This window comes from Nyctibius grandis, chromosome 4 (genome assembly GCF_013368605.1).
Source record: "Nyctibius grandis isolate bNycGra1 chromosome 4, bNycGra1.pri, whole genome shotgun sequence".
NCBI classification, from domain to species: domain Eukaryota; kingdom Metazoa; phylum Chordata; class Aves; order Nyctibiiformes; family Nyctibiidae; genus Nyctibius; species Nyctibius grandis.
The window spans coordinates 99,978,228-100,004,235 of NC_090661.1; the positions used below are offsets into that span (position 1 = coordinate 99,978,228).

The 26,008-nt window shown below is 43.6% G+C and overlaps 1 protein-coding gene across 4 annotated transcripts in view; it reads left to right on the plus strand.

The window, feature by feature from the left end:
* TACC2 (transforming acidic coiled-coil containing protein 2) overlaps positions 1–26,008 on the plus strand; it is a 150,187-nt gene that overhangs the window by 40,126 nt on the left and 84,053 nt on the right. For 3 of the 4 annotated variants that reach the window (XM_068398076.1, XM_068398078.1, XM_068398077.1), the window contains exons 6-7: positions 1,176–6,977; positions 23,157–23,282. In XM_068398076.1, coding sequence (XP_068254177.1) covers positions 1,176–6,977; positions 23,157–23,282 — 5,928 coding nt within the window. The remainder of the gene's footprint in view (positions 1–1,175; positions 6,978–23,156; positions 23,283–26,008) is intronic. The other variant, XM_068398079.1, reaches the window with a different exon arrangement.

Consider the following 26,008-nt stretch of genomic DNA (forward strand, 5'->3'; position numbering starts at 1 on the left):
CTTACAGAAGGTGTTTCAAGCATCTTGTATACCTCTGATCTCTAGGGCACTTTGAATTTCTGACGTGTAGCCTGTTACTGCCAAGCTGTGGCAGAGCTCTGGTGATGGGCTCATCATGAATGAACTCTTTCCGTGCAGCTATGGAACTAGAGTGCACTGCCATCACACTGACCTCCGAGCATTTGACAGCGTCGTCTGTGCATCTTGCTTTGGATGGGGGGAGAGGTGGGACATTTATTATTTAATGTTAAGTAAATGATGCCCCTTGCTCCTAGATACAACTCCATGTTCAGTTTTGAGTTGATCTTTCACCCATGTCACCTAAGGCAATGAAAACATGCCCAGGCTTCCCAGGGGAGGTGAGGGAGAGAACAAGGCTAACCTATTCCATCCCTGACAAACCTAGGTATGGATACTGAGATCCACACAGTGCATGTGAAAAATTTAAAAATAACTTCTCCTTCTCTGCAGTTAGTGCACCCACATCATCTCTGCTTCCATTTATTCTATCTTATCTTTAATGGGTGGGGAAAGAGGTCATACAAACAGTTATAGCTTATATGCACTGAAATCAAACACTACAATAAAATGACCTCATAGGGTGTGTATCATTGTATGGCAACGTGAGGCAGGGCGAGACCTTTGACCTTTTGGTGAGAATCAGCTGTGCTGATTAGTTGGAGAAAACATTCAACAGATGGGCCCTTCTTAACCTTCTGCTACACAATAGAAGTAGAGCCAGATAACAGCAGTTACTGTGGATAGCACAGCCTTTAGCTTTGCACAAAGTAGCCTCGTAGAAGCAGAAATGAAAAACCTTTCTTTGAGGAACTGGTGGTTTTTCCAGTATTTTTGGCACTTTTTCCCATGTTGCTCCCTTAGTGTGTTAGGTGTGTGTCCCTTCTCCCCATGCTTAACTAAGACAGACTTTGGAATGGTTAAAACACATGCCATGAGCATGGCAGCTGTCAGGTAAGGCTGGGGATGTTTCCCAGAGTAATAAGCATTTAAATCACTGTAATGTGTGTCTGATGGTTTAGCTCCTGAAAGCAGATTATTAGCTTCTCAGTGCATGTGCTGCATGGCTTTGAAACATCAATGGCACGAATTGTTATTATTCTTTGCTTCATTTTCTTTATTGACGTGAGACAAATAAATATTTCCATTGTTGGCAGCATCAGTAATGAAGGCATCAGTAGCTACAGTGCTGAAGATTTATCCAATCCAAATTCAAGCATGGTGTCTTCAGAGGTGACAGGACAGAACAATATCTTGCAAGAACATGGAGGACAAACAGGCTCTGATTTCTTAAAGCAGGCTGCAGAACCAAGAGAGAGAAGTCTGCCTACCTCAACGCCTTTAGCAGACTGTGCCAAAGAACACATCACAGCAGATCTTACACGTAGCAATGATGAGTTACCAACCTCAAATTGCAATGAAGCAGTGCCATCACCAGGTCCAGTGAATGACGAAGAAGAGGGAATAGCACATGCTGTAACTGTGGACAGAGGCCCGAAAGGTGACAATATTGCTGCCACTTCTATGAAAAACAGTGAGGATGATCCCAGAAACCCAGGCCTGGAGCCTAGCCCTCCTGCAGCAATTACAGAAATGCAAGGAGTCACACAAATGAGTTTGAGTGAATTAGGATCGCTCTGGCAGAGTGAACAGCTGGGTGGCATGAGGGAACCACATGTCAGCACGTTTCCCCAGGGTAAAGAAACAGGAGATTATTTTACTGCTCAGGAGGCCAAGCAGGAGCGAGGAGTTTTGGAAGTAGGTCAGCTGCAGACTGTAATGCAACAAGGTAGACAGAACACAGATGGTGGAGAGGGTCTGCTAATAAAAAAGGAAACCTTAATCCTAAATTATCCAGCAACAGGAGGCTCAGACAGTGAACAATTTGGAGCAATTGTGAATGCTCAGGGCTTCACTGAGATCAGTGAAGTCTGTAATCTACAGATGGGGGCTGTAACAACAGCTAAAGGGAATGAGGCAAATCCAGCTCTATCTGGAAGCGAAGGGGAGCAATCAGAAGCCTGTACTTTAATGTCAGAGTTGCCTTCTACCCCTCCAAATCTCTTCCCGGTACCAAAGCCTGAAGAGCCTTCGAGGGAATATGTGCCTGGAAATGACTCTCAAGATCCAATGAAGAGTGAAGCAGTGAAAACAGCCTCTGGAAAAAATGAACCCGTTTTTCAAAGGGAGCTTCAAAAGGAGGATGAGCTTGTTAGTGCCGAGTATTTCAGTGAGCATTTATCATTTAAGCGAGAGGAAGAACAAAAATCAGCTGTCACAACTGAAAGCCTAAAAGATGAAGCCAGTAGCAATGAAATTATAAAAGCTGATGATGTGTCTAGAGAAAGCACCACACTTTCTGAAACTGAAAGCATTATCAATCCCACCAAGGAAAATTCCCTGATAGATAAAAGATTATTACTGGAAGAATATGCATTAAGTACTTCTCTGAGAAGATCGACAGAGCTGAATCAAAAAGAAACTGAGGCGGGTGTGACAGGAGAAAAAAACGAAATCAGAACAGAGGCAGCACAAGTGACAGAAACCAGTGAATTACCTGAGGGGTCAAGTGGGGTGGAAAGACAACTGTTGAACTCTGTTAGCAGCCACCACCAGGACACGGGAGGTACCCACCTGGGGCACAGTCCTGAAGAATTCAGTCTTTGTGAAAAGGCTTCAACAAGTGACCTAAGGGAAGATGCTGGGGAAAAGCCTCTGGATTTAGACAGTAACTTTAAATCTCCGGAAGACAATTCACAGTCTCTTGGTGGTAAACCTGAACAACAAATGAGTAAAGAGAAAACAGCTGCCACAGATGACCTGGAGAATAAGCTCGTGGCTTCACCGCAGTTTCCAAGGGAGGAATGCCCACTGAGTTTTGATTGCTTTAACATGGAGGCAGACAACAAAACTTCGGGCCAGCCAGGCTGCAATGGGACTGAAAAAGTTTGTTTAGCTGGTGCACACAGTTCACCGCTCCTCCACTCTGAGAACAATAATATTAAGCAGAGTAAGCAGGATGAGTCCTGGGAAAAGGCTTTTGCTAGAGAAACTGTGTTGGAATCTGAGTGCAAAACTGAGAGTCAAGAAAAGCCTGAGAGCTATAGCAAGTCAGAAGGAAGTGCAAAAATGTCCAAATCAAAACTCGAGCTCCAGGGCTTAAATGAGTTGGCAGTGACTCTGGATCGCATGGCTGTAGAAACTGAGGAGGCCTCACGGGTTTTGGAACCCAAAGAACAGAATGGTCACATCACTGAAGTGCCTCACAGCGATCCAGAGCAAGGACCTGCAGCTGCAGCTGCACAAAGCAGTGCTGTGGATGGTAAAGAAAATGAAGGTATTCAACAAGACAAGCACCAAACTGCGGTGAAAAGTTTCGTGGAGGACAAAGATTTGGCACTGGAAAGTAAATGGAAATCTGATGTGCTGATGCAAGCTCAGCTGGAGCAAGTGGCTGCAGAGAGTCACAGAAATATGCAGATGGCTTGTTTAGAAACCTCCCAAGCTGCAGTCGGTACTTCAGGACTAACTCCTCAGCAAGTTCACGTGGAGGAAGGGGGTGACAGCCACGTCAGTGAAAACAAGTGCCCCTCTGAGAGTGACACGTGTAGCTCTTTGGAGACCCTGGAGTGCACTATCAGAGAATCGCAGGAAAATGCAGATGTTCCAACTGCTCTTCCCCAAGCAGAGCAAATGGAGAAGTCAGTGTCTGTTGCTGGTGACAGTGACTGGATTTCAAATACAGGACTTGAACAACAGAAACACCAAAGCAGTCTGACAACTGTCACAAGAGCAGATGATCAGGAACACAAAGAAAGGGCTCTAAAAACTGAACGGCCATTGGACCTAAATAATCACAGCAACATACCAGAAATACCTCTAAACATTTCAAACAACCTTAATACAGAATCTTCTGTGCTAGGTCCAGCACCGATCCAGTGCGACTCTGACACAGCAAAAGAAAAGGACAAGGATGAAAGCAGTGCCGTGCTGTCAGAGGGTATGTGCAGCAGCAAACAGGGACAAAACATTTCTGGTGTGACCATGCTTAATTTGCAAGATTGCAATGAGCAAAACAAAACTGATCTTAAGGCAGAAGAAAACTGCTGCAGTAAGCACAACTCAAACAAGCCCGAGCAGGATAATAATTCTTTGATCTCAGCTAGTCAGCATGAAGCAGCATGTCATACCAATACATTTTCTAAAGAATCTGACAAGAATGAACAGCCAGGCAGCGTATGCAGGATAAAGGATAATACTGGTGAAAGCTGTGCTGCTGCTGCTGCTATAAACGCTCTTGCAGGGACACAGAATTCAGCAAGTGCCACTAACATATCACAGGCTTTGCCAAGTGATACAGAAATAGCACATACTTCTGATAATTCTGAGAAAAATGATCCTCAAATATCTTATCCAGAAACTCAAGGAAAAATGCCATTAATGGCAAAAAACTTGGAAAAGATTGAAGGTCTGACTACTGATGGGGAAATCATCCAGAAAGATGGAAACGTGGAGATAAGTTGTGAGGACAGTGCTTCTGTCACAGAAACGAGCAATATGAAAAGTGATAAAAGCCCCGGGGCACAAGGATCTCCTTCACCATTAAGGGCACACGGGGAAGTAATTCCCACTGATAAGTCGTATAAATCCAGCTGCATTCAAAAGACACCAGAGGAGCCTGGTTATTGTCAAGCAAATTTTACAGCCCTCTCTACACGGACCTCTGCACTCAGCCATCCAAGCCAGCAACCTGGAAACAATACGAACAATGGTACTGGGGGGGAATTACTAAATAATGAGCTGGAAATTGTAGCATGCCAAAACACCTTAGAAGGTAACTCTAATTTGCAGGTTGCTGCAGGTTCTCAGGTGTCTGTGCACTTAGGTCCTTCACCCGGAGTAAGCACAAGTAAAATAGAAAATTCAGAAAACAGCTCTGCGGGGAATATGCATGTTAATGAAAAAGGTGTTCCAGACCAAAGTTTTCAGGGTGATGAAGACAGAAGTTTAGCCCTGCCAGAGACTTTAAATATGGGGCAGAGTACTGGAAACTTGTCACAGTTCAATTCTGAGAAGCTGAAGAAAGAGATAACTGCAATTAAATCCAAAGAAACAAAAAATGAGGTAAACTTCAAAGAACAGCAAAGTGACAGTTCAGCAGAGTCCCTGTTCACTCTCCCTGCTCTAGAAGGGAAGCTGCTGAGCCTTTCATCTGTTGGTAAACAAGAAGGCTGTAATGAGGAAATTGCAACCGATATCTGCGTAGATGACAAGTACGGTAAGATCTTAGAGAAACCTGGGAATTCAGAAAAAATGGAAGAGCTTTCAAAAGAGAATAATAACATAACTAGGGCAGAGATCAGTATTTCTGAGCAGTCTGCAGAGAACTCTGGAGGGGAGCATGGGGCTCTGACTTGCAGCTCTCTGGACATCGGCTCCAGCCTCCCCAACTTTAGGGAACATATCAGCCAGATATTTAAAAAAACTGTCCACAGCACACTGAGTGCTGAATTACCCCAACTTTTGTCTGAAAACCATGCAGGCTTCAAGCAGAGCCCAGTGGCCAAGGATACAGCAGAACTGTGTGGTGCTGAGAACTTTTCAGAATCAAACAAGGCGAGCGAAGGAGCTCCTGAAGGCACCTCAGAAGCAGAGGCGCAAGAGTTGTCTTTAGCTACTGAGACTTCCTGCAAAGCTGCCAAAGGCAAATCACTGCAAGAAGAAAATACAGTGGCAGAGCTGCCACCAGCAAGTCTCCAGGACAATGAGAAAAATAAGCAGCCCAGTAGCTGTTTAGAAGTGTTCCCTAGATTGAATGGCACTACACCTGCTGAATGCGCTCTGGAAAATCTGCAAAAGCCAAACAAAACCCCTGAGCATCCAGAGAGCAGTGAGATGGAAAGAAAGGAAGGCGTGTGTGCTAGTGGCGTTGATCCTGAATCGCTAATAAGCTTAGAGGTAAAGAAGCAAGGACTGGCTTCATTTGATGGGGCAGCAGCTGAGAACTTCCCTGCATATTCCGACAGTAAGCAACAACCCACTGTAGCTGTTATCTCTACAGGCGATGTACAGAAGAGGGACTTAGAAGATGCTGCTACCGCAGAGGGAAGTAACTTAATTACAGAGTGTAATGCAGAACCAGTTTCATCTGAAGAGGATGTAAGTCTTCCTACTGAACAGTGCCAGGATCCTAAGCCAAATGAACAGGAGAGAAGTGGGTACGGTGATCCAGACATTGCCAAGGGCATCTTTGACATGGCAGCTTCAACACTTGTCCCGGGAGGATCTTACAATCATGAAGAATTGCTAGGCAATTTTAATTTGTCACCTGAGGAAAATCAGGAGACACACATTCACAGCAATTTTTTGCATGATATTAAGTCTCAGAATGATATGCAGATGATACAGGGTGATCCAGTAAATAGGAAATGCTTGGAAACATTGGAAAATTCACAAGATGCACATCAAGAAAAGGAAGTGACCATGCGTGGGTTAATAGATTACTTAAAAAATGAAGTAAGCCAGGATGATAGCTTGCAAACTGACTCTAAACTAGAATCTAGCAATATGACTGAGGGAGGTGTAGCAGAGAACAGTGACGCGGTATTAAGCACAGAAAAGACAGGTAACGAAAAAACTGGAGACATCCCTGAAACAGGTACTGCAAGGATGTTAGTCACTGGTGAAGGTGACTTAGCTATAAACATGAGCACTAAAGAGCAGGAGACAGCCCTGTACAAAAATCACTCTCTAACCATTCCTGTGATGGAGCAGGGTGAGCATTCTGCATGTACAGATCTCACTGTTGCTGAAAATCAGCCGAGCAAGATGAATTCAGAACACGAAAGCTCACTTCAGGATGCCACGAGAAAGCCATCACCGCTTGCATTAACTGAGCCTAAGAACCCTGACCTCAATGAACTTCAAGACATGGCTGTGGCAGGATTACCTACTGAAAGGTATTTACTTTAAATTACTATGTGAAATGGTTGTCAGGACCCTGGGGCTTGACAGGGATACAATTTTCAAGGCGGATACCCATTGTCTGGGCGGTTTGGGAGGGCATGGCACTTACTCTGTTCTTAAATTTCTGTTAAATTTCTGTTGCTTCTAAATGTGGACTATGTGGAAAAAATTTGAAATAATTTGTAAGGGCAGAGGGGTCCTAAAAGCTGAGCAGCACCATTCTTACCTGTTCCATCTGCTGGTCCAGGTTCCTGCCCTTACCTGTGGGGATTTGCTTACGCTTCCCAGTGTTCACATCTCGTAGCCTAAAGTTAGGCAAACAAATAGCACTTTCTAGCCTTAAGTTAGTAGACTTTTGCGTAAGTTCTGGCGACCCAGTTAAATGAGACCTGCAGCATTCACATGGTGTATTGCAGTATTTAAAAACAAGCCTACAGTATAACCCAGTTACTCACACTGTTAGTTGTCTGGACCTCCCTCTTATCCTCCTGCGTAATATAATTGTATTGACAGTGCCTTTGATCACTGTGTTATTCAGTGTTTCTAATGACATGGAGTTGTTTCAGATGTGAATTCTTCTTAGCTGGGATTTGTGGAGCCTAAGAGTTGTTGTTTTTTTTTATTTTCCAAACCTAGCAGTGACTTCTTTAATGAAGTTAAGACTTTTTTGTGAGTTTCTACTTTGCTGTCTGAATTCTCAGTTTGAGGTGCAGTTAATTCAAAAGAATTATGATCTCAGAAGAAGTGCTTTCCCTTTATCTAGTCATGTCACTGCTTCCTCTGTAACCTCAGCAACTTTCTTGCACGCTGTCCCTCTCCTTCCCATACCAGAGGAGGCAAGTATAGCTGTAATTGCTAAGAGACAACAGCAGAGCAGAAGGGTACAGTGAAATGCTGAACTATTTCAGACAACATCAGTGAAAGGTTTGCATAGATGGAATCTTTCTAAGCATTACAAAAAAAATAGATGATACTAACTGAATAAGGAGGGGAAATGTTTCAATGCCGCATTCCTTAAAAGTTAAAATGATAAAACCATATTGTAAGTGAAAATACCTGAAGCGTTTCTGTTGTATGAAAATGTGGGGGAGTTCTTCCTGTGGTATATGAGTCTGGGACGGAGACTGAATGTGATCTAATTGTGTGAGCAAAATGTACATCAGAAGAACATTAGCAGTGTTGGAACTCTGAACAGCTATGAGACTTTCTCTTTAAGGATCTGTCTGTGAAATGACAATGAAATTAGACCCTGCTATTTCTCCCTAGCTCCTTTCCTTTCTCTCTATTTCCCTTTATATGATGGGAAGCTTCACAGTGGGTAGGTTTGAAATCACCAAACGAATTGCTGACATGGCCTGGTTCAGCAACCTTAAGGGACTCTGGGGCAGCACATGCATATGTCCATGCATGTGTTTTATATCAGGGCGGGTATCATACTTTAAATAAATACCTGTGGCAAGCAGGGCAGGGTTCTTGTAACAGCTGCTGGCAATTCGTGGAGTAGTTGCTTAATACTTACATATGCTTTAAGAATTCATTATCACCTGTTTTTCCAGCGTGAGGGTTTGTATCAACAGGCAGCTGCTACTTTTGGACTGCAGCTGTAAGTGGTGTCACACACACACCGAGTGTGCATACGCACGCGGGAGATACTGCACGTGGAGCCGTACGCGACTGCAGTGTTGTAGACTTAAACACTGGGGACTCTCACAGGTAGAGGAGTCTCTGCTTTTGGTCAGGCTGGTTTCTTAGAGAAATACGCATCTATAATGTAAAAGAGAAGTAAGAAAGCATTTGTTGAGCCAGCTGGTCTGTCTTCTGCGGGTCCAACACACTGACCAGTCTTTAATGGTTTTGACATTTCTATCTCCCTACCAAGTCCATGACTGAAAACCTGTATTCATGGTGGCCACATCTGGGCATCAAAATGTTGTCCTTCCCCCTTACTGTTGGGCATCCAGCCACTCCATTTTGCTGTCTGATTTTACTTGGAAAGGAAGAACAGGACTTGAGGGGTTTTTTTCTCCTTTTGTAATGTCTACACCCATACTTCTTCATTCTTTTATGGAGGGAGAAAGGAGGTTCATGTATGTACAGGGAGTCCTTATACCTTATGCTACTGAAATGCTCCGGTTTGTTTGCATCGTGGGGTACGGCAGCCGTTGAGCAGAGCACGGAACAAAATCAGAAATGACGGCAAAATTTTAGAAATGTTTAGAGGTGGCATAGAGTTTTTTGACAACTTTCTATAATTCTACTGGCTGGTACGTACAAACTGTGATTGTCTCTTGGAAAAAGTGCTGAAGAAGCTTTTTGAACACTATGGGAGACTATGAAGTCATTCCCAGATGTGCATCTGTAAGGTACAGAGAACAGATTGCATCATTCTCCGATTTGTTGGTTTGGCAAAACGCTCAGCTTGTTAACAGGCCTTTGGGTGTTCCAGGGTTGTGGAGATGCTCACAGGCTGGGCTTGGGGCTGGGTGTGCTAGTGAGGGAAGAGCGCAAGGAGCCGTAAGCATGCTGCAAGCACTGACACTCATTTTGCAGCAAGGTGAGGTTCTCTTCTGCATCCTTCAGCAGAACCAGTTTGCTGTGCAGAGCAGAATGGGCTGTGCTTGCTGCAGGGCCGAGCAATACGCCCAGTACCTTCACCTGCCTCGAATGCAGGAGGGCATTGTGCAGGCTTGGCGTTCCCAGAGCTTCTGGTGCTACTGCCTCCAGAAGCAATCCTTATTCCAACCTGTCTATGCAAATCAATAGACAAGATGCAGTGCTTTCATAGCTCTCATGCAGGTGCTCATTCATTCCCTGTGGTGCCTGAACCTTCCTCGCTGGCTGTACCTTGACCTGCTCCTCACTATATGAGTGACACATAAAGCTGGCCTTAAAGGGCAAAGAGGCTGTGGCACTGTGCCGGTTTGGGGGCAAATGTTTCCTAACAGGTTTTGAAACTGCAAGAAACTTCACCGTGAGGGCCCTTTCCCTTCTCTAGCACCGTATTGTAGGCACTCTTCTATCACTGCCATTGTTTTTTACAGAATGGAGAGTTCTGTTGCATTGATTCACATCACTTATGAATCTAAACAATATTCTTATATGGTAAGTACATTGCAGCAGCTGGCATCAGCAAAGCTACTTGAAAAACATTCTTTACGTCCTATGCATAGGTCAGACAAGATCTCTAAAGTTGGTCCAGGCATACTTTTGGATTTGCTTCATGCTTTATTCTTGCCATCAAAAATTGGCAAGTTCAATAAGTCAGAAAAGAATGTTCACTCCTTAGTAAATACTGACTTGGTCTTTTTTGTCTGCGTAACAAAGACAGTATTAAAAATTTTAACAGTCTTGCTGGATGAGGTATGGAACGTAGAACTGCTTTTCAGATCAGTCAAGTGGGTTTGAGCACTAAGGCTTTGTGTTGTTAGCATCTGAAGAGTTTGGAGTTAAAAGGAAACTTATCAAAACAGTCATTATGCAGCTTTCTACTAGCTCAGGTGTGCAGCATCTCAGCATCACACAATAAAGGGAAAAATAGCTGAAGGTGATTTACACATAAGTGAAATGCACAAAATTAATCAGGCTATTTGTCTCTCTCTCCTGCCCTTCTCCCTTCGCATATGAATTATTTCTCTTTATTTCTCCCCCATTTTGCTGTCAGTTATCCTCAGTAGGTGCAACTGTTATTACAGTTGTTCTTTTGGAGATGCAAGCAGCTCAGCCTGCAGTCCTTAATTAAATTAACTGGATGGGGAGGTCTGTGGGAATTTTGTCTGTGTGAAGTATGTGATATTTAATTTGGGGTTTTTTCTATTCATGGAAGAGTAAAATTAAGATAACTTCACTCTTACCCAGAGGACATCTCACATTGCTTTGTAAGAAGTGAAAGGGAGTTTTGCCATCTACTCTAATGGATGCCATTGACAGAACTGACTGCTGTTTTAGGCAGCGTCTAAGTCAGTGTAAAGTATTTGTAAAATGCTGATTTGATAGTATGCCCTGTTGTACTCAAGGCACATACTAGTGGAAAACCAGGTATGTGATACCATGCTGGTTATTTTTTATCTTATTTCCATATGCCTCTGCTACACAAAAGTACAGAAGGAAATCATCTCTGGTCCTGCCAAATTGCTGGTACTTCTTGCTGTATTGAAAACATTCTTTAACACTCCTGAGAACCTGCACATATTCGTAAGGTAGGTATTGACATGGATGGATGATACATGAGCTGCTTTTTTCACACATCCTTCTGTGTTTCTCAAGAAATTACATTTATTCAATCAATTACAGGCATTTGCTAAAGAAATCCAGCATGGACACTGTAATACTTTGTCCAATATCTGGACAGGCAGTTTAGCATCAATTTTTGTCTTCTTTTCTCATTAAGTCAAAAATTACTTTCAGATTTTTTTTTCTGATTAGCTTTCCCCAGATGTATTTTTCAACCTTGCTTCTTCCAAGTAAGCTGCCTATTTTCTCAAAATTGTTTTTGCATATCCTACAGGTCCCCATATTTTCTCTGTTCCAACTCTGTATCTTCTGGCTTCTTGCAAAACTGGATACCATGGAGCTAGTTCCACTGTTTCTAATAGAATATGCAAAGTAGGATTAGTCCCAGCTTTGAACCCTGCCCAGGGCAGCTCTGAGAACAGCAATTACTGATACAGGCATATTCTCCATGACTTGGATGTGGCTTCCTTCAGTTTTTCTGCATCTTGGCGTGCTTGCCTTGCAGTAGTGCTTCTCAACAAAGACTCCTCTGGAGACATGACTGAAGAGCCAGAACTCCGTACCACTTACCTTGTCCTTTGCTTTCTGTTTTTCCTCCTGCTATCTTTTATGTTGATGTCCTTGGAGCCTATCTTATCAATATTGGCCCAGGTATACGGAAGCTCAGATGTGCACTGCTAACAGCAGGTGGGGCTTATTTAGATATTGCTGTTCCTTAACATTTGGGTACTCTGGAAAAGTCAAAAATTGTTATATGGGTCTGTTTGGGCCTGTTCATCTACACTCATGTTGACAGGTTAATTCTTATGGTAGAGGCTCTTTGGCCTACAAGAAGCTCTGCATCTCAAATTGCAGTAAGTGTAGAAATGTTAATTGCTCCAATCAAAGGCTTAATTGTTCTGGATTCTAAGGTCCCTGTGAAATGCTGAGTGCCACCATGCTGTGCTGTTGTCAGGAACCAGCCCTAGTCTGGTATGTTAATCTTGTTCTCCCTGCTGAAATGTGCTTGGGATCTCCTCCCAGACTAAGCATTTCCTGATGAACTCTTCTTTGTTCACCCAGGCTTAATCCTTCCTCTTCCCTACTCTCCCCGTGCAGTACCTGCCCCATTCATCCATGGTCCTCAGGGAAATAACCAGCGGTCTGAAAGTGCCCCAAGACTCTGCAAAGTTGTTTCTATTTTAAATTCACTAATTCACTTTTTTACCTTTTGGTACTTTCCTTTCAAGACAGCTGTGTGAGAAAAGGCTACGGCTGCAGCCTGCCCTTACGGTCAGTAGATGTTGGGCCAAAATCTCTGCTCCAGCAGAGTGATATCAGAAAAGAATTTGGCCCTGAGCCTCTAACAGATCAGCCAGGGAGAATGCTGCGCAGTCCTGTGATCCTTTTTCACCCAGGCCATCCTCCAAGCACTGTACTCCCAGTTATCCTTCTTTGCTTAAATAAGGGGGGGTGTCTAGTTGTTTCAAAGGATAAAAAAATTAAATTAGGAAAATAGGCTGTATGTAGACAAGTAGGATTTAAATGATTCGTTGACCTGAACTAACTGGTGTTTTTCAATCTCAAACCTGTAAAGCTTGGCTTCTCTTTGTAAATGCTGCTCTGAAAAACGCGGAGCACTTGCTTCATGAAACTGAAATTCATCAAACTGCTTTTTTATTCCGTTTCAGCCTGTTTTTCCTATCTCCTTTGGCTAATGAAATACAAGCAGTGTAATCAATAAAGCCTCTTTTTTTTAAGGCACCCAAGAGCTTATGTAAAATCTTTGGAATTTGTTAGCATGATAACATTGTTATGCTCTCCTAGCTGATAGAAGTATCAAAGCCAGCTAAGAATAACCCTGCAGCAGACAGAGAAGATTGGATTTGTTTCCTGGAATGAAAGCAAAAAGCACGTATGCATTGCTCAGTTTCTGACCACTAAGAAAAAAAATTTAGCTGTCATGAAAATAAATGGACACTTAAAACTCTCATCTCCCCTTCTTAACAATGTCATTAAATGAGACAAAATATAGAGTTAGTTTTTCTGAATATTTGAAAGTCTCCAAGATTTTTTTTTTTTGAATGCTGTGATGGTACATGAAACTTCTGTGCACGCAGCATGCATTTCAAATGTTGTTCTTCTGGTAGAAACTCCAGATAAACTTGGTTTGCTAGAGAGGTTATCACTGGAATTTGTGAGGCTTTGAATCTAGCCTAGAGTTTTTTGAAAATTGATCTTACTTATTTAGAAATTTGCAAAATGGAAGTTTCCCATCACTTTGATCCTTCAAAATGTAATGGGTCAACATTAAACTTTCCTTATTTTCAAAGCAGAAGCCAATAAAAATTGCTGGGAATTGCATAACCTAATTTTCAACCACCACAAATGATGCTTGTGGGCAAGTTGTACGTGGAAAGTAGTGGAAATACGGAGTTCAGGTGTGGCTTGGATATCTCGGCCAGGCTGCTCTGCAGCTCATTGGGTCTGTGGTTTTGCAGAGTGTGTGACTATGAACCTCTGATTAGGAAATGCAAAAGAGAAACTCCTCTTTAATTTTAAACCTAATGAAGTACATTTATATGGTTTTCTTTGTTGCAAATGGCCTTAAAAATGGGCACTAAGTTATCACAAAGAACAATTTAAAATCGCATACACACATTTTCTTAAAGATCGGTTGCATGATGCAGCCTTATTGTTCACAACAAACATAGGCATTGCTGTTTTACCAGCTTTTTTGCAAATTTATCACAAATAGTGTAGTATTTGTATTTGCTTAGAGACTAGTGATAACCTCAGTTTAAAGAGTTGGAGAAGACCCAGCCATGTTTTCATGCTTACATGGAAAAACTTGACAATCTGATCCGAGTTTATCCTGTATTCTCTAAAACCAGAATGCAAACTTAAAAGAAAAACTGTGGGGTTTGTATTTTTTTTTTACATTTATCTAATATAATATTATTTCCAAGCCAATTTCATGGGGTTTTCATGGGTTTTTTTGAGGGCTGATTCATTCCCCCTCCCCAAGTGCTTTGGTTTGGCAAAAGTGACATGGTTTATAGGAAACACCCTCAGATCAAATCCACAGGAGCTGGGCAGAGTGGGTCACCACTAGCAGTACGGTGTCCATCAGAAGCTTTCACCAGGTGTCCACCCTCAGTCTGAAAGCACCCTGACTGCGGAGCACAGCCTGAATGACGGGGTTTCTAGATATGACATTTCTCAGGTCATAGTCCAGACCTGAAAACGCAACCTAAACTGATGTCCTGGAACCCAGCACTTCTGGAGGTACTGAACTTAATTAAGTACCTTTATTTTTTCTGTAATTCAAATTGTCATTTTCCTGCATGTAGGGTAAAAACGTTGTGTGCCTGAGGAGAATATTCATGTGTTGGTCCTGCAGTTAGGAGCAGCGTGGGATGTGGAAGCAGGGGTGATGTATGCACCTGCTCTGCCTCCCAGCACCGTGTGCCTATGTAATGTCAGGTAACTAGTGTCACCACAGGAACTTCGTTATACCTGTGCCGTGAACTGCTTAGCACTGCCAAACTAAAAAGATGATTATTTCTTTCAGGGTCTCCTCCTCCCCTAAGGTTGCAACCTGGCTAACTTCTCTCATCTTAGCTTGGTAAATGTTATTTTAGCGGACACATACATATATAGAAAAGGAAACAGTGGGGATCTAGCAAAGGAAGGTACTTGAAACAGAAATTACCAGGCTGAAGAACCTCTGGTCCTTTTGGGTCTGAGCAAACCACCCTTTGGGTGGTTACCGCCCTTGGACAAAATTCAGCAGTTTTGGCAGCATCTCCCCTCCGATGGGCATGAATGCGTTTCTTCTGCCTTTGATTGTTGAGATAAAATCCCTCACCTAAATGAAAAATATTGGTGTTCTTAAAAATGATTGGGATCTACATTAAAAAATACCCAATAGTCCCCCCAATATAAGCCATCCCGATGCTTTCTGGCCTTTCCTTGAGACAAACTGTTCCCTGGGAGCTAGGGAAGGGGTCGGACTCCAGCAGGACCATCCTGAGGGATGTCTCCTGCTGCAGAGTCCCTCTCATCAGCAAGCTCACTGCTCATATCCAGCTCCGGCCCTCCAGAGAAATCTTTTGCAACACTTTCTTCTGCGGCTCTTTGATCTGCGGGCTCCCAGCCCCAGCCAGACAGTGTGTCACTGCAGGCTGCAGCCTGAGAGTCAGCCCCTGTCCTGTAATTGTCTCCCCAGCCTTGCTGGGAGGTTGCTTATCTCTTGTTTTCCTGTTGCTTTTCAGCTTCTTTCCTCTTTCCTCCCTCAAGCCTTCTATTAAGGCAGATCAATTAATTCACACAGGAAAATCAGGTAATCAAGCACACCTTAGCACCGGTGTTCCTGGAGTTACTGTGTTATCAGTTTTCCTATGTTTAAGTAGCAGAGGGCACTGGGAGGAAAGTAGAAATGTTTTTGTGACAAAAGTGGGTTGAGACTGCTTAGCAGTAGGTGAAAGGGTTTTGGTGCAGCAAGAGGCTAATGAATAAACAGGGAGAGGCACGTTACTTGAGCAAAATGACCGTTTCATTCCAAAAATGCTAAATTTGGTTCTGTTAGCAGGAACGTAGCTAGTCTGTGTCCACGGCTTTGCGCCAGACTGAAGTGCTGCTTGCAAAGAAAACCAAAATGTATTTTAATGAATCTTTTTCTCTCCGGGGTCTCCCTTCCCCTCAGGGCTGTTGTACCTGCAGAAGCTATTTGTGAAATGGTTTCCAGATGACAAAAGTGTTTATTTCCCCCCCAAAATGAACGGGTGGTTGAATGCTTGTACCTGTATCAGAAATCACAGTAACTTTTTCCATGCCTGGTTTCCTGCTGCTTGGGAGGCAGGATAGGAGAGAGCTGCTCTCCCCAGAAACTTTAACTCTCAGCTTGATCTTAATTCTTGCTGTCAGAGTGGATGCTACTGGCTCCTGGTGCTTCAACTAAGTGACATCTCCACATACCGTGCATGGTGCTTGCCCCTGGATGAGCCATACCTTGCAGCCCAGGTGATGTTGGTAGTCTACATGTTTTTCAGCATTTTCACCTGTTACAGTATCTGGTTTGGTCTCCAGGGATCATTTGGTATATTCTTGTTTCCTGTACAGCTATCCAAATTGTTAAAAGCAGCAATGAGCACATCTAGGGGAAATCCCTGTCATCTGCTTTTGGACTAGATGTGAAAGTTCTCCTGTAACACAAAATTTACCTGGACAAAAATCCATTCCCTCCTTTTGCTCATAGAAAATTGAACAAGGGCTAGAAGGAGAAACAGTTCAAGAGTCAAAAGAAAAACTAAAAAGAATAGATGAATACCTTTTACCACCTGAGGCTCAGTTCTGAATGGATGCTTTGAGAGGTATCATTAGTGTACCCTACCATTAAAACGAGATTCACAGTCCCGTGAAGAGCTGGACTGAGTTCTGAAGAAGATGAAATGGTAGTTTTGTCACCCAAGCAGGCATAGCTGGCACCGCTGTTGAATGTCTAGAGTTTGGGCAGAGTGCACATGGAGTCAGCTGGGAAAGTAACTCGGCTAAATTAAGGCTGTAACCCCACCATTTTATCTGAAATATCTCGACTGGGCATTTGGTAAGCAATGAATCTACCAACTGTCTTGCTGTGGGATAGATATTATAGACATTTAGTCTATAGTTATTGTATGACATGTTATAAACATGATAATGATCTCCCTGGGTAGAGACTCAATTAATTCCTTGGGTGCTGGCAGCTTGTATATGCAATTTGGTGTATCTCAATGCAAAGACTTAATTACCTGAGAAGCCATTCTTTTGTGCTGTAATAAACCCATAGGAAACCTAAGAGATTAATAAGGGCATGCGACTAATTAAAACTGCTCCATTTTCTTACAGGTAAAGAAATCTGTAAGAAAACCTGTGTGACTTTAAACACAAGAATTAGAGTAGGAATAAAAAGGTTTGGCTTAGATTTACAGCTATAAACAAATAAAGTTTCAGTGGAAGTTGTTAAAAACCTTTTCCTGCACCCTGAAACTTTTAAAAAGTTATCTTTAAAGTCGGGCCAAACCCCGTTCCTGCATCCCGAAGCTTTAAAAAGTTGCCAAACACCCTCAATTAAGCAAGGCTCCGCTGAAGCGCTTTTTAAAACCTTAAGGAGGTATTTGTGTATGTGTTACATACATCGTAATTTAATCTGTCCGCATCCCCCCACCATCCGCAGCAGATGGAAACTCCCGAGCAGCCATCGCCTTGCCGTGACTCAAAAACTCCTGGAAGAAATTCCACTGAAAAAAAAAAAAAAAGAAGAGAAAAAGGAAAAAAAAAAAAGCGAGAACAAAACCCACGTGGGAGCAGCAGATTCATCGCTGGGCAGTATGAGGGGGTCCTGTGTGTCCTCATCTCCTGCTGCAAGCGCCCCGCGTCCTCCCCCGACGGGGTCCGATGCCTCCGGGGCGGCTGCAGCCGCCCCGGAGGCATCGGACCCCGTCGGGGGAGGACGCGGGGCGCGGCAGGCTCGGTCGCTACGGCCTTTCCTCGGGGAGCCTCATGGGAGGAGCCTCTGAGAAGCAGCAACAGCTCCAGGCTCCTATTCCTCGGCCTTTTGTACGTTTCAGAGCCCCGGCCAAGCTGGAAGTGAAGGGAGTTTGTGTGTTAAACTGAAGGGCCTGTTGTGTTGGAAGCGAGGATGAGTGAGAATAGCGAAGCTGGTGATTATTTCCTGGCCTTGGTAAGTAGACACTTGTGAGGGGAAAGTTAGCCAAGGAAATAACAAAAGCAATGTGTAGTTACAGCCTGTATCAGAAATTAAAAGTTAGCTGTTGTTTGCTACTGCTTTTCTCTCTCTCAAAAGATTATTGCACTTTTCTTTCTGTCTTTTTCTTTTTCCCTTTGAACAACTTTTTTGAAAAATAACACTTCTACCGAGTACAATGCCCTCCTGCTCCCACAGCGCTGCCTCCAGCTCTGCGAGAGCATTAACTCTCCTTACCTCCAAGAAAGAGGCTGGATGGTTTTGTGGCTCCTGCCATGGCTTGTGGTTGGGTTTGTGCTCGGCCGGAGTGTCAGCGGGTGAGGAGACTTTTGGGGGGGGCTTTGGTTGCACTGAGAAACTTCTGGTTCAGGTTTACTAGCTGGAATTTGGAGACTTTTGAATTCTGCAGCAATGACATCAGGACGTGACTGAGAGCCCTTCAGAGGCTCCGAAAGAGACATGCTGGTGACGTTATGGGCTTTTTATAATGGTTGACAGTTATTACAGCAAATATGCTTATTCATCCTGTGCAGGCGTGATTTATAGTTGTAACACTTTTATGTGGCTTTCTGTTGTCCCTCTTTTAGCTTGTGAAGGAAGTAATACTGTAATGTGTGTTTCAGTCCCCTTAAGTCTTTTAATCTGAAATAATTGTATTTGTTTGTCTAATGTAGTAACTCACCATAACTTTCAGGTTTTAATGTGACCACAGTAATGTAGAATACTCAGGCAAAAAAAATAATGTTTCTATTTTATGGTCTGACTAATCACATCGGTGATCAGTCTGGATACACGTGTTACAAAAAGTTAAGGGACTTCTAAGCAGGAAGGGTTGGGTGAGAGAGGAAGTCCAGGCCCTCAGGTAATGTGTGACTATAAACACCATCCCCTGCCAAGAGAGAACTTCTCTATCTTGTCAGGCTTTCCACAAGTACTGCCAGAAAAATATCGCTTCTGAGAACTGCTCTCCATCATCACATGCCCGGATTGCCTGACAGCGATAGCGCTATCATCCCGCTCGGCTGCGTATTTTGGAGTTACCTGCAGGGACTGCCAGCTGCTGTGCACCTGGGTTTCTGGGGTTGCTTCTCAGAGGTGGGGTGTTACCTTCAGGCAGTCTTTTAAAAGATGCTTTATTTCTCCAGAATGCAGTTTCTGCATTTGTTTTCCTTTCTTACTTTATCAGTACAGAAATTTGCAGTAGAAGGGACCCCCTTGTTGCTGGAAGCACAGCCTTGTGTCTGGAGCCGGGCAGTCGCGCCTTCCCGCATGGACTGCAGGCAGCCCACAGCCTTGGGGAGCTGCAGCTTGTTCCTGTTGCTCAGCCAGGATGGTGGCAGTTCCCTTCCTTGGGGACAGGTGTGACCGAGGTGCTGCCCAAGCCACAGTGGGCTGGGCTGGCTCTCGCTGGGCGCTCTGAGCATGGTCACCCAGCACCAGAGCTGTTCTGCTGATTGCTGGAGTCTGGCTCAGAGGAAGAGCATGTGGATCATCTGAGACACTGGAGTAATCCCCCCCCGGAGCCAGTTCTGGTGTCTTGGTGGTAATGTCTTTCTTGAATAAGCATAGAAATGCTGCTGTGCACAGAACTGTGCATCAAACTCATGTGTCCCCTGTATGACAGTGATTTTATTTGTTTAATTAACACATGCCAGTTCATCTCTTGGATACCTTCATTACCGTGTTTGTACAGTGCCCAGCTCAGCAGGACTCAGCCTGGCTGAGGTGTGCGGAAGGTCCTGCAGTGTAAATACAAAGTGCTGATGAGAGGCACTTAAGGCGTAGCTTCTCCTTCAGAGTACAGAAGGAATTTGAGAGATTTTTCCAAGATCACATATTTAAATGCATAAGTAAGTCTTTGCTGGGTTTACAAAAGGCAGCATATTTCCCGAAACTTGAACTTTTGACTGTGAGTGTGTGTTTAGCTGGTAAAAGTAAAGCCTTGGTTATATCTATGCATAGCGACCAGCAAAAGTAACCGGTGACCCCCAGTCATTGCTCTGTCAGAGCTTTTCAAGCTCTTGCTGCCATATGGACTTGCCCTGTGGGGACATCATTTGGTTGTGTGGATGTCCCCTTAGTTCATTGGGAAATAAAGCCAGACTTCCCATTTCAATCTTTGAATCTCATATTTTTCCTAAAATTCTATTAATATTTAAACTGATCTTAAATTACCTCACAAGAAATAGTACGGGGAGGGGGGCAAAAAGAGAGGTTGGTTTGTTTTTAATCCTGTGGTGGCAGCTTATGCAGCAGTCCTGAGCTGTTTCCTGAACAACATTAGTTTTAGTTTCTGATACCTGTAATGTTGATTTCTAATCTGAGAAATAGCTTCTTACCTCCTACTCTACTAAATTATATTGATTGGAGTCCCAATAATCATGAAAATACTTTTAGAGAACAGAAATACCAAAGGTGCAACGCAGTTTATTGTTGGATTTTCTACACATGAAGTTTATTTCAATGAATGTGGCTAATGTACGAGATAAACTACAAAATAAAGTAAGAGAAGGTAAAAATTAATGTTATGAAGGAATTACTTAATAAAATGGAAGAAATTTTATGAGGTACAATATGTTTGAATGAGTGAATTTGAACTGATATAGATGCCACTAGATCTCTTTCCCTTGCAAAGAGTTGCAGTGTAAGAAACAGTAATCCTTTCAATATTTTTTTGCAATGAATAATTTTTCTTACGCACGTGTAAACTGAGGCTCAAAAAATTAACTCTCTGGCCCGAGGTTTTACAAAGCCAAGTATGAAATCTAGAGGATTTTGTCTATCAATCAGCCTTGCTCTACCCAGTGAGCAACTTCTCGTTTCATGAAGAAAATGAAATAGCAGGTCTTGAGAGTGCTGAGAGCTCAGCCCTGCCTTGCGGTGGTTGGTGCCATTTCCAGAGATTTCTGGAGTAAGAGCAGGACCTATAAATCTTACCCTTATCTCATTAAAAGCAACCACATGTTTGGGGCTAGGAGATAGTGGGGCTCGAAATGCTTATTGGTTTCCCTTGGAGTAAACTTGGAGCTGATGTTGACTGTTCAAAGGGAGCCACATCCAGCTTTCCTGATTGGAAAAACGTGGACGGGGAGAAAATGCCAAGACCCGTAGCTGCCTTCTGTCTCTAGCACCAGCGTCAAAACATTTTAAAACTTTAGTATGAAATTAGGGTTTTAAGGTTTGCAGCTCACTGGTGTCAGTAGAAGAGCAACAAGTGGACCCACCAGAGCACCTAGCCCTCGCCGTGTTCCCAGGGCTGGTGCCAAGGAGCTGACCCTGCTTGCCTCCATGTCCACGTGTGTAAAGCTGTGCTTTTCTACATATTTTAAATACATTTCCTGCCTTGGTTCGAACGCTTGTTACATAGACAGAGGTCAAACCTCCTACGTTTAAACAGAAGAAATTACATAGGTTTATGCAGCTATTTCTCATTCATTCGTTGATATTTAATGACTACTACGGGTCAAGCTTAGTCTGAAACTTCCTGTTTGCGTACCTGCCTTCTAACAGTGACTTGGAAAATCTCTTTTCAAGGATAAGTAGAGGCCTTAAAAGTGAAATTATGAAATTCAAGAGCCTAAGGACACTTGATGGACAACATCTTTCACTTGTGACACACTAATAACAGACTGAACCCCTTGGTCTTTGGGCTGAATTTAGTGCACTCACTGCAGCTGTTAGTAAGCAACTGCTTGTTAAACTGTGAGGTATTTTCCTTTGAAAAGTATTTCAGTCATGCTTGTCATAAGGAGAATTTGGAAGTCATTTTATGTAGATCCAGACTTGACCCAGAACTCAGGCAATGGAATGGAAAAAGCTCGTGGCCTTTTTACAGGGCTCGATTCTTGAAACAAATTGGCCTAAAAGGCCGGTTGCTGCAGAGGACTTACAGCAGGGACCTGGTGGCGGGAGCCTTCGAGGCGAAGGCGGCTGTGATGCCCAGGAATGTCACTTGTGGAACTGGTCTGAGCAGCTTTTAGATAGCTTCATTGTTTGTGCCTGTACAGAGCAGGGTGGCTTGGCAACAAGCAGCTTTGCCATCACCTCCCCAAGCCCGCGTTTCAGGTTACGTTGTCCGTAGACTGTATGAAAATCTCTGTCTGGGAGGGTGTCATGCAGCAAATGTGAGCGGTGGCAGGCAAACAGAATGAATCACAGAATCACAGAATGGTTAAGGGTTGGAAGGGGCCTCTGGAGATCATCTAGTCCAACCCCTTGCCAAAGCAGGTTCACCCAGAGCACGTTGCACAGGGTTGCGTCCAGGCAGGTTTTGAATATCTCCAGAGAAGGAGACTCCACAACCTCCCTGGGCAGCCTGTTCCAGTACTCTGTCACCCTCAAAGTAAAGAAGTTCCTCCTCGTATTCAGATGGAACTTCCCATGTTTCAGTTTCTCACCTGATTGGGGCACACCAGTGCAACAGCTTCAATTGCAGGTTTGGCTTGTGCTGTGCTTTCTATACGTTCACAGAAAAGACCCTTAGTGCTGTGTCAGTAGCCAGAACAAGACCTGCCCATCTGCGATTTACTCCTTATGTATATAAGAAAGAAGTTGCAATCCTGTTGTCAAGGTCTACTTTCTAAATGCTCGTTTTCAGGCAAAGCAGAGGGGACACCCCAGTTTGTGCTATAAGTATATGCAACTCTTAGTGATGAGTGAAAATTGGTCCTTTTATACTAAGAAGCTAGAGGACTTCAGAACTTGTAAACATCTTAGTTCAAAGCTTCCTACAGCAGGCTGAGCCCTCAGGGGTGGTTAAACCAGACAACACCCGGGACACCTTTGTCTGACTCTGTGCTCCCACTGATGAACCCCTGCGCAGCTCTGTGGCAGGTGAAAGCCAGACTCAAGCTCCCTGTGTGTTACGTGGTTTCTGACTAAGAAAGTCTTGCCATTTCTCTTGTTCAAGCAGTAGCTTGTTTTCTCATTTGCTTTTTAAAATCATAATCAAAATGGGGTTAATTTGCAGCTGGATTGTACTATTTCCTTGCTCCTGCAGTTGTAACACAGACAAAAATCCAGCGACTTCAGGCCGCTGGGAACATAGAGCTGTGCACAAAAGCGATTTATATTAAAAACACCGTTCACTGCGTTCCCTAACACACAAGTTAGCATACACGTGCTAAATCCAGGGGTTCAGACAGCCAAATGACAATAGTTCTGCAATAACTCAGACCTCTAAGGCTGCCTTTTTCCATGTCTTTTCTCTCCGCAGCCCTCCTGGGCCAGGTGATGATATACAGTTGGCTTCTCCCCTTGATCCTTCTGAGCAACCCTTAGCTGTTTCTGCAGCGTATGGAAACGTTGACCCCGTGGATGCTGCGGAGCTGACTGCAGCAAGGTATTGTACAGAGCCACTGCAGCTGGAGCGGTGGGAAGCAGCTGCAAACCGTTTACTGATGTGGGAGGGTGGAGGACCACCGAGGTCAGCACTAGCTGAGAAATTGCTGTTGCTCTTATTGGACGGATATATGTCTGGTATGGCCAGTTGCTGATGGGTTTGCTGAATCTGTCTAGTCAGTGGAGCATCTGTCAGTGGAAATCTTTACCAGAACTGAAATCTCCCTCTATCAAAACCTTCAAAGGAAGATGCCGTTTACCTTTCCCTGAGATTGAATCACTTTGGCACGTAGAAGGGTCATGCCATGTGAAGGTGCAGTATGTGTGTTATGTTTTTTTAGGTGCTTATACTTTTTTTTTGGATTAATACAAGGTAACTCATCCTTTGGCATTTTCTTTAATTTTGAGAAGTTCCTTAACTGTATAATGTTGATTGTAAAGCATTCAAGTATCTAATTTCTGTTGGACACTGGGCTTTTTGTCTGCTTTTACTTTCACTGAGAAGGGAAATTGTTACTCTGTTTGTGCTGGTGGCAGTTGGATTGTCAAGATCTTTGGGCATGAGTTTGTCTTAACCGCCAACAGCAGAGGAAGCCTTGTAGGGTGTGTTTACCCTTCAATCACTGTGAATTCAGTGGAATGTAAACATACACAATATATTTAAGCTAACATTAAATTGGTTAGCTGAAGTAGCAATAATACGCCATCGAAGGTGGAAAGGAGCTCGTGTGGTTTGCTCAATCCACCTTAAAAGCTGGGTGACTGCTATTTAGCCCGTACTGGTCTTCCATCAGTCCCCAAGCTGGTTAGTCGCTAATGCTGGCTGAGTGAATCTGTGAGAAACACACTTTTTCCTACAATCGGGGTAAGATGATCTAGAGAAGCTTACAGTGGGAAGCTAATGATGTGGATTTCTTCCAGTTCTTGTAAGTTTTTACTCAAACAGTTGTGTTTCTTTGCTTTTAACAAACGTAATTGGGTTACTGATGGGTTTTTGTGGATTCTGTTTTTTCTTGCTAATGGATTCTTGGCTGTAGTAGCAAGGCAGTTAGAAAAGAGTGAGCAGTAATTGAGGTGGAGCTGTGAGTTACTTTCTGAATGTGGAGGAATGAAAGAAGGCTAACACCAAAAGTGCCAGGAATATTTATGTATGGTCTCTGGACTACAGTCTGAAATAGAAGACTGTTGCCCTTGGGGTGATAGTTTGCTGTTTGTAGGGAAAAAGGCACACAGGCTGTCTATGATTAAACGTCACCTTAGGAAACATGTAGGAAGAGAAGTCTTAGAGTGTTTCAGTTTACTGCTGCTTGTAAACCTCATGAATTCACACTGTTCACATTCCCACCTGGATCTGGAATTTTGAGTTAATTGTATAATACATTTTCTTTTTATCTACTTTCATAACTTCTGTCTTTAAAATGTTTTTACGGTTAATGGCCGAAAGTTAGTCTCGGGGTGCCTTGCACCATCTGAGTTGCGTAGGCTGCGGGTGCTGGTGCTGGGCTGTAGTGAGCCCATACAGGGCGGCTGAGCCCAGTAGGGGTGAGGGCACACAGGCTGTGAAGCAGCCGCAGGATCTGGCTCCTGTTTCTATATCTTGACTTTAATGAAGGTGCAAGGATTTTTGCAACGGTTCAGTGCTACAAAGTTGCAAACCAGAGGTATTCAGCTGAAAGTAGGTACTTTTTCAGTTCCTGAAACAGAGGAAGGTGAGAGAGAAATGCACCATGGTCAGCTGGAGTCAATCTGGCTGCAGGTAGTTGTCATATGTTTGTTGGTTTTATTTTTTTTGTTTATTTTTTTAAAAAGCTGCACAAATTAACTCTTGTCAGCACTGTTTGTTTTTCTTACTCCTTTATTTTGCATCCTTGTTGGCTTTAGCCTACCTCTTCGCCTTGCTCCTGTCTTTCCTGTCCAGGCTGTTGCTGCTGGCCAGCTGCTCTGTGACCAGAGGTGTTCCCCAGTGTCCCGGCAGCAGAAACGCAGGAGCTCCCACGTGTGCCCACCCGCAGATGCAACTGATCAGCAGAAGAGGGGTTAATATCAGCACAGCTGGACCCCTGCTTTAGCTCCTGTCTGAAACAGGCATGGGGTAACTCTCTTCCAGCAGTAACTTCTGACTTCTCCGTGGTTTGGTCAGACCTAACCTGATAACAACATAATGTTAATAGCAAATGAGGGTAGTACTCTTAAAGTGCGTGGGATTATGCTCGCAGTGAGGATCTGTAATAGCAGGACTCAGCTTTTCTTACCCAAGGGAAGAGTTTCAGTGATGTTTGTTGTTTCATGTCATTGCCTTATCCCTCATCTTCTTTTCACCTGTGATGTGGAGCAGATTCTTGCCTATATAAGAAAGATGATTATATTAAAGCTGCTGCTTTTTTGGCATTTTGTGTAGCAATACTGCACCACTGCTTTTCAATATGACCTCAAAAAACTTCTGTAGCGCACACACGTGTCATGTCTCTCTGTCGATGCTTTCTGGTTATATCTGTGCACTACGCTTTTGAACTGTTACCAGGGCTGTTAGATGGCATGATGCTATTGCAATCTGTCTGCAGTAAAGTACAGTTCTAAAGTGTACTTTGTTCTTTCCCCCAATGTATTTAGTTATTTGCTCATAAGTTCCTTTTGTTTCTATATATTTCCCTGTCAGGGGTGTCATATAATGCAGATGGTGTGCGCTTTGACAAGGAAAAATAATGGTGCATATAAGGCAGGGATCAG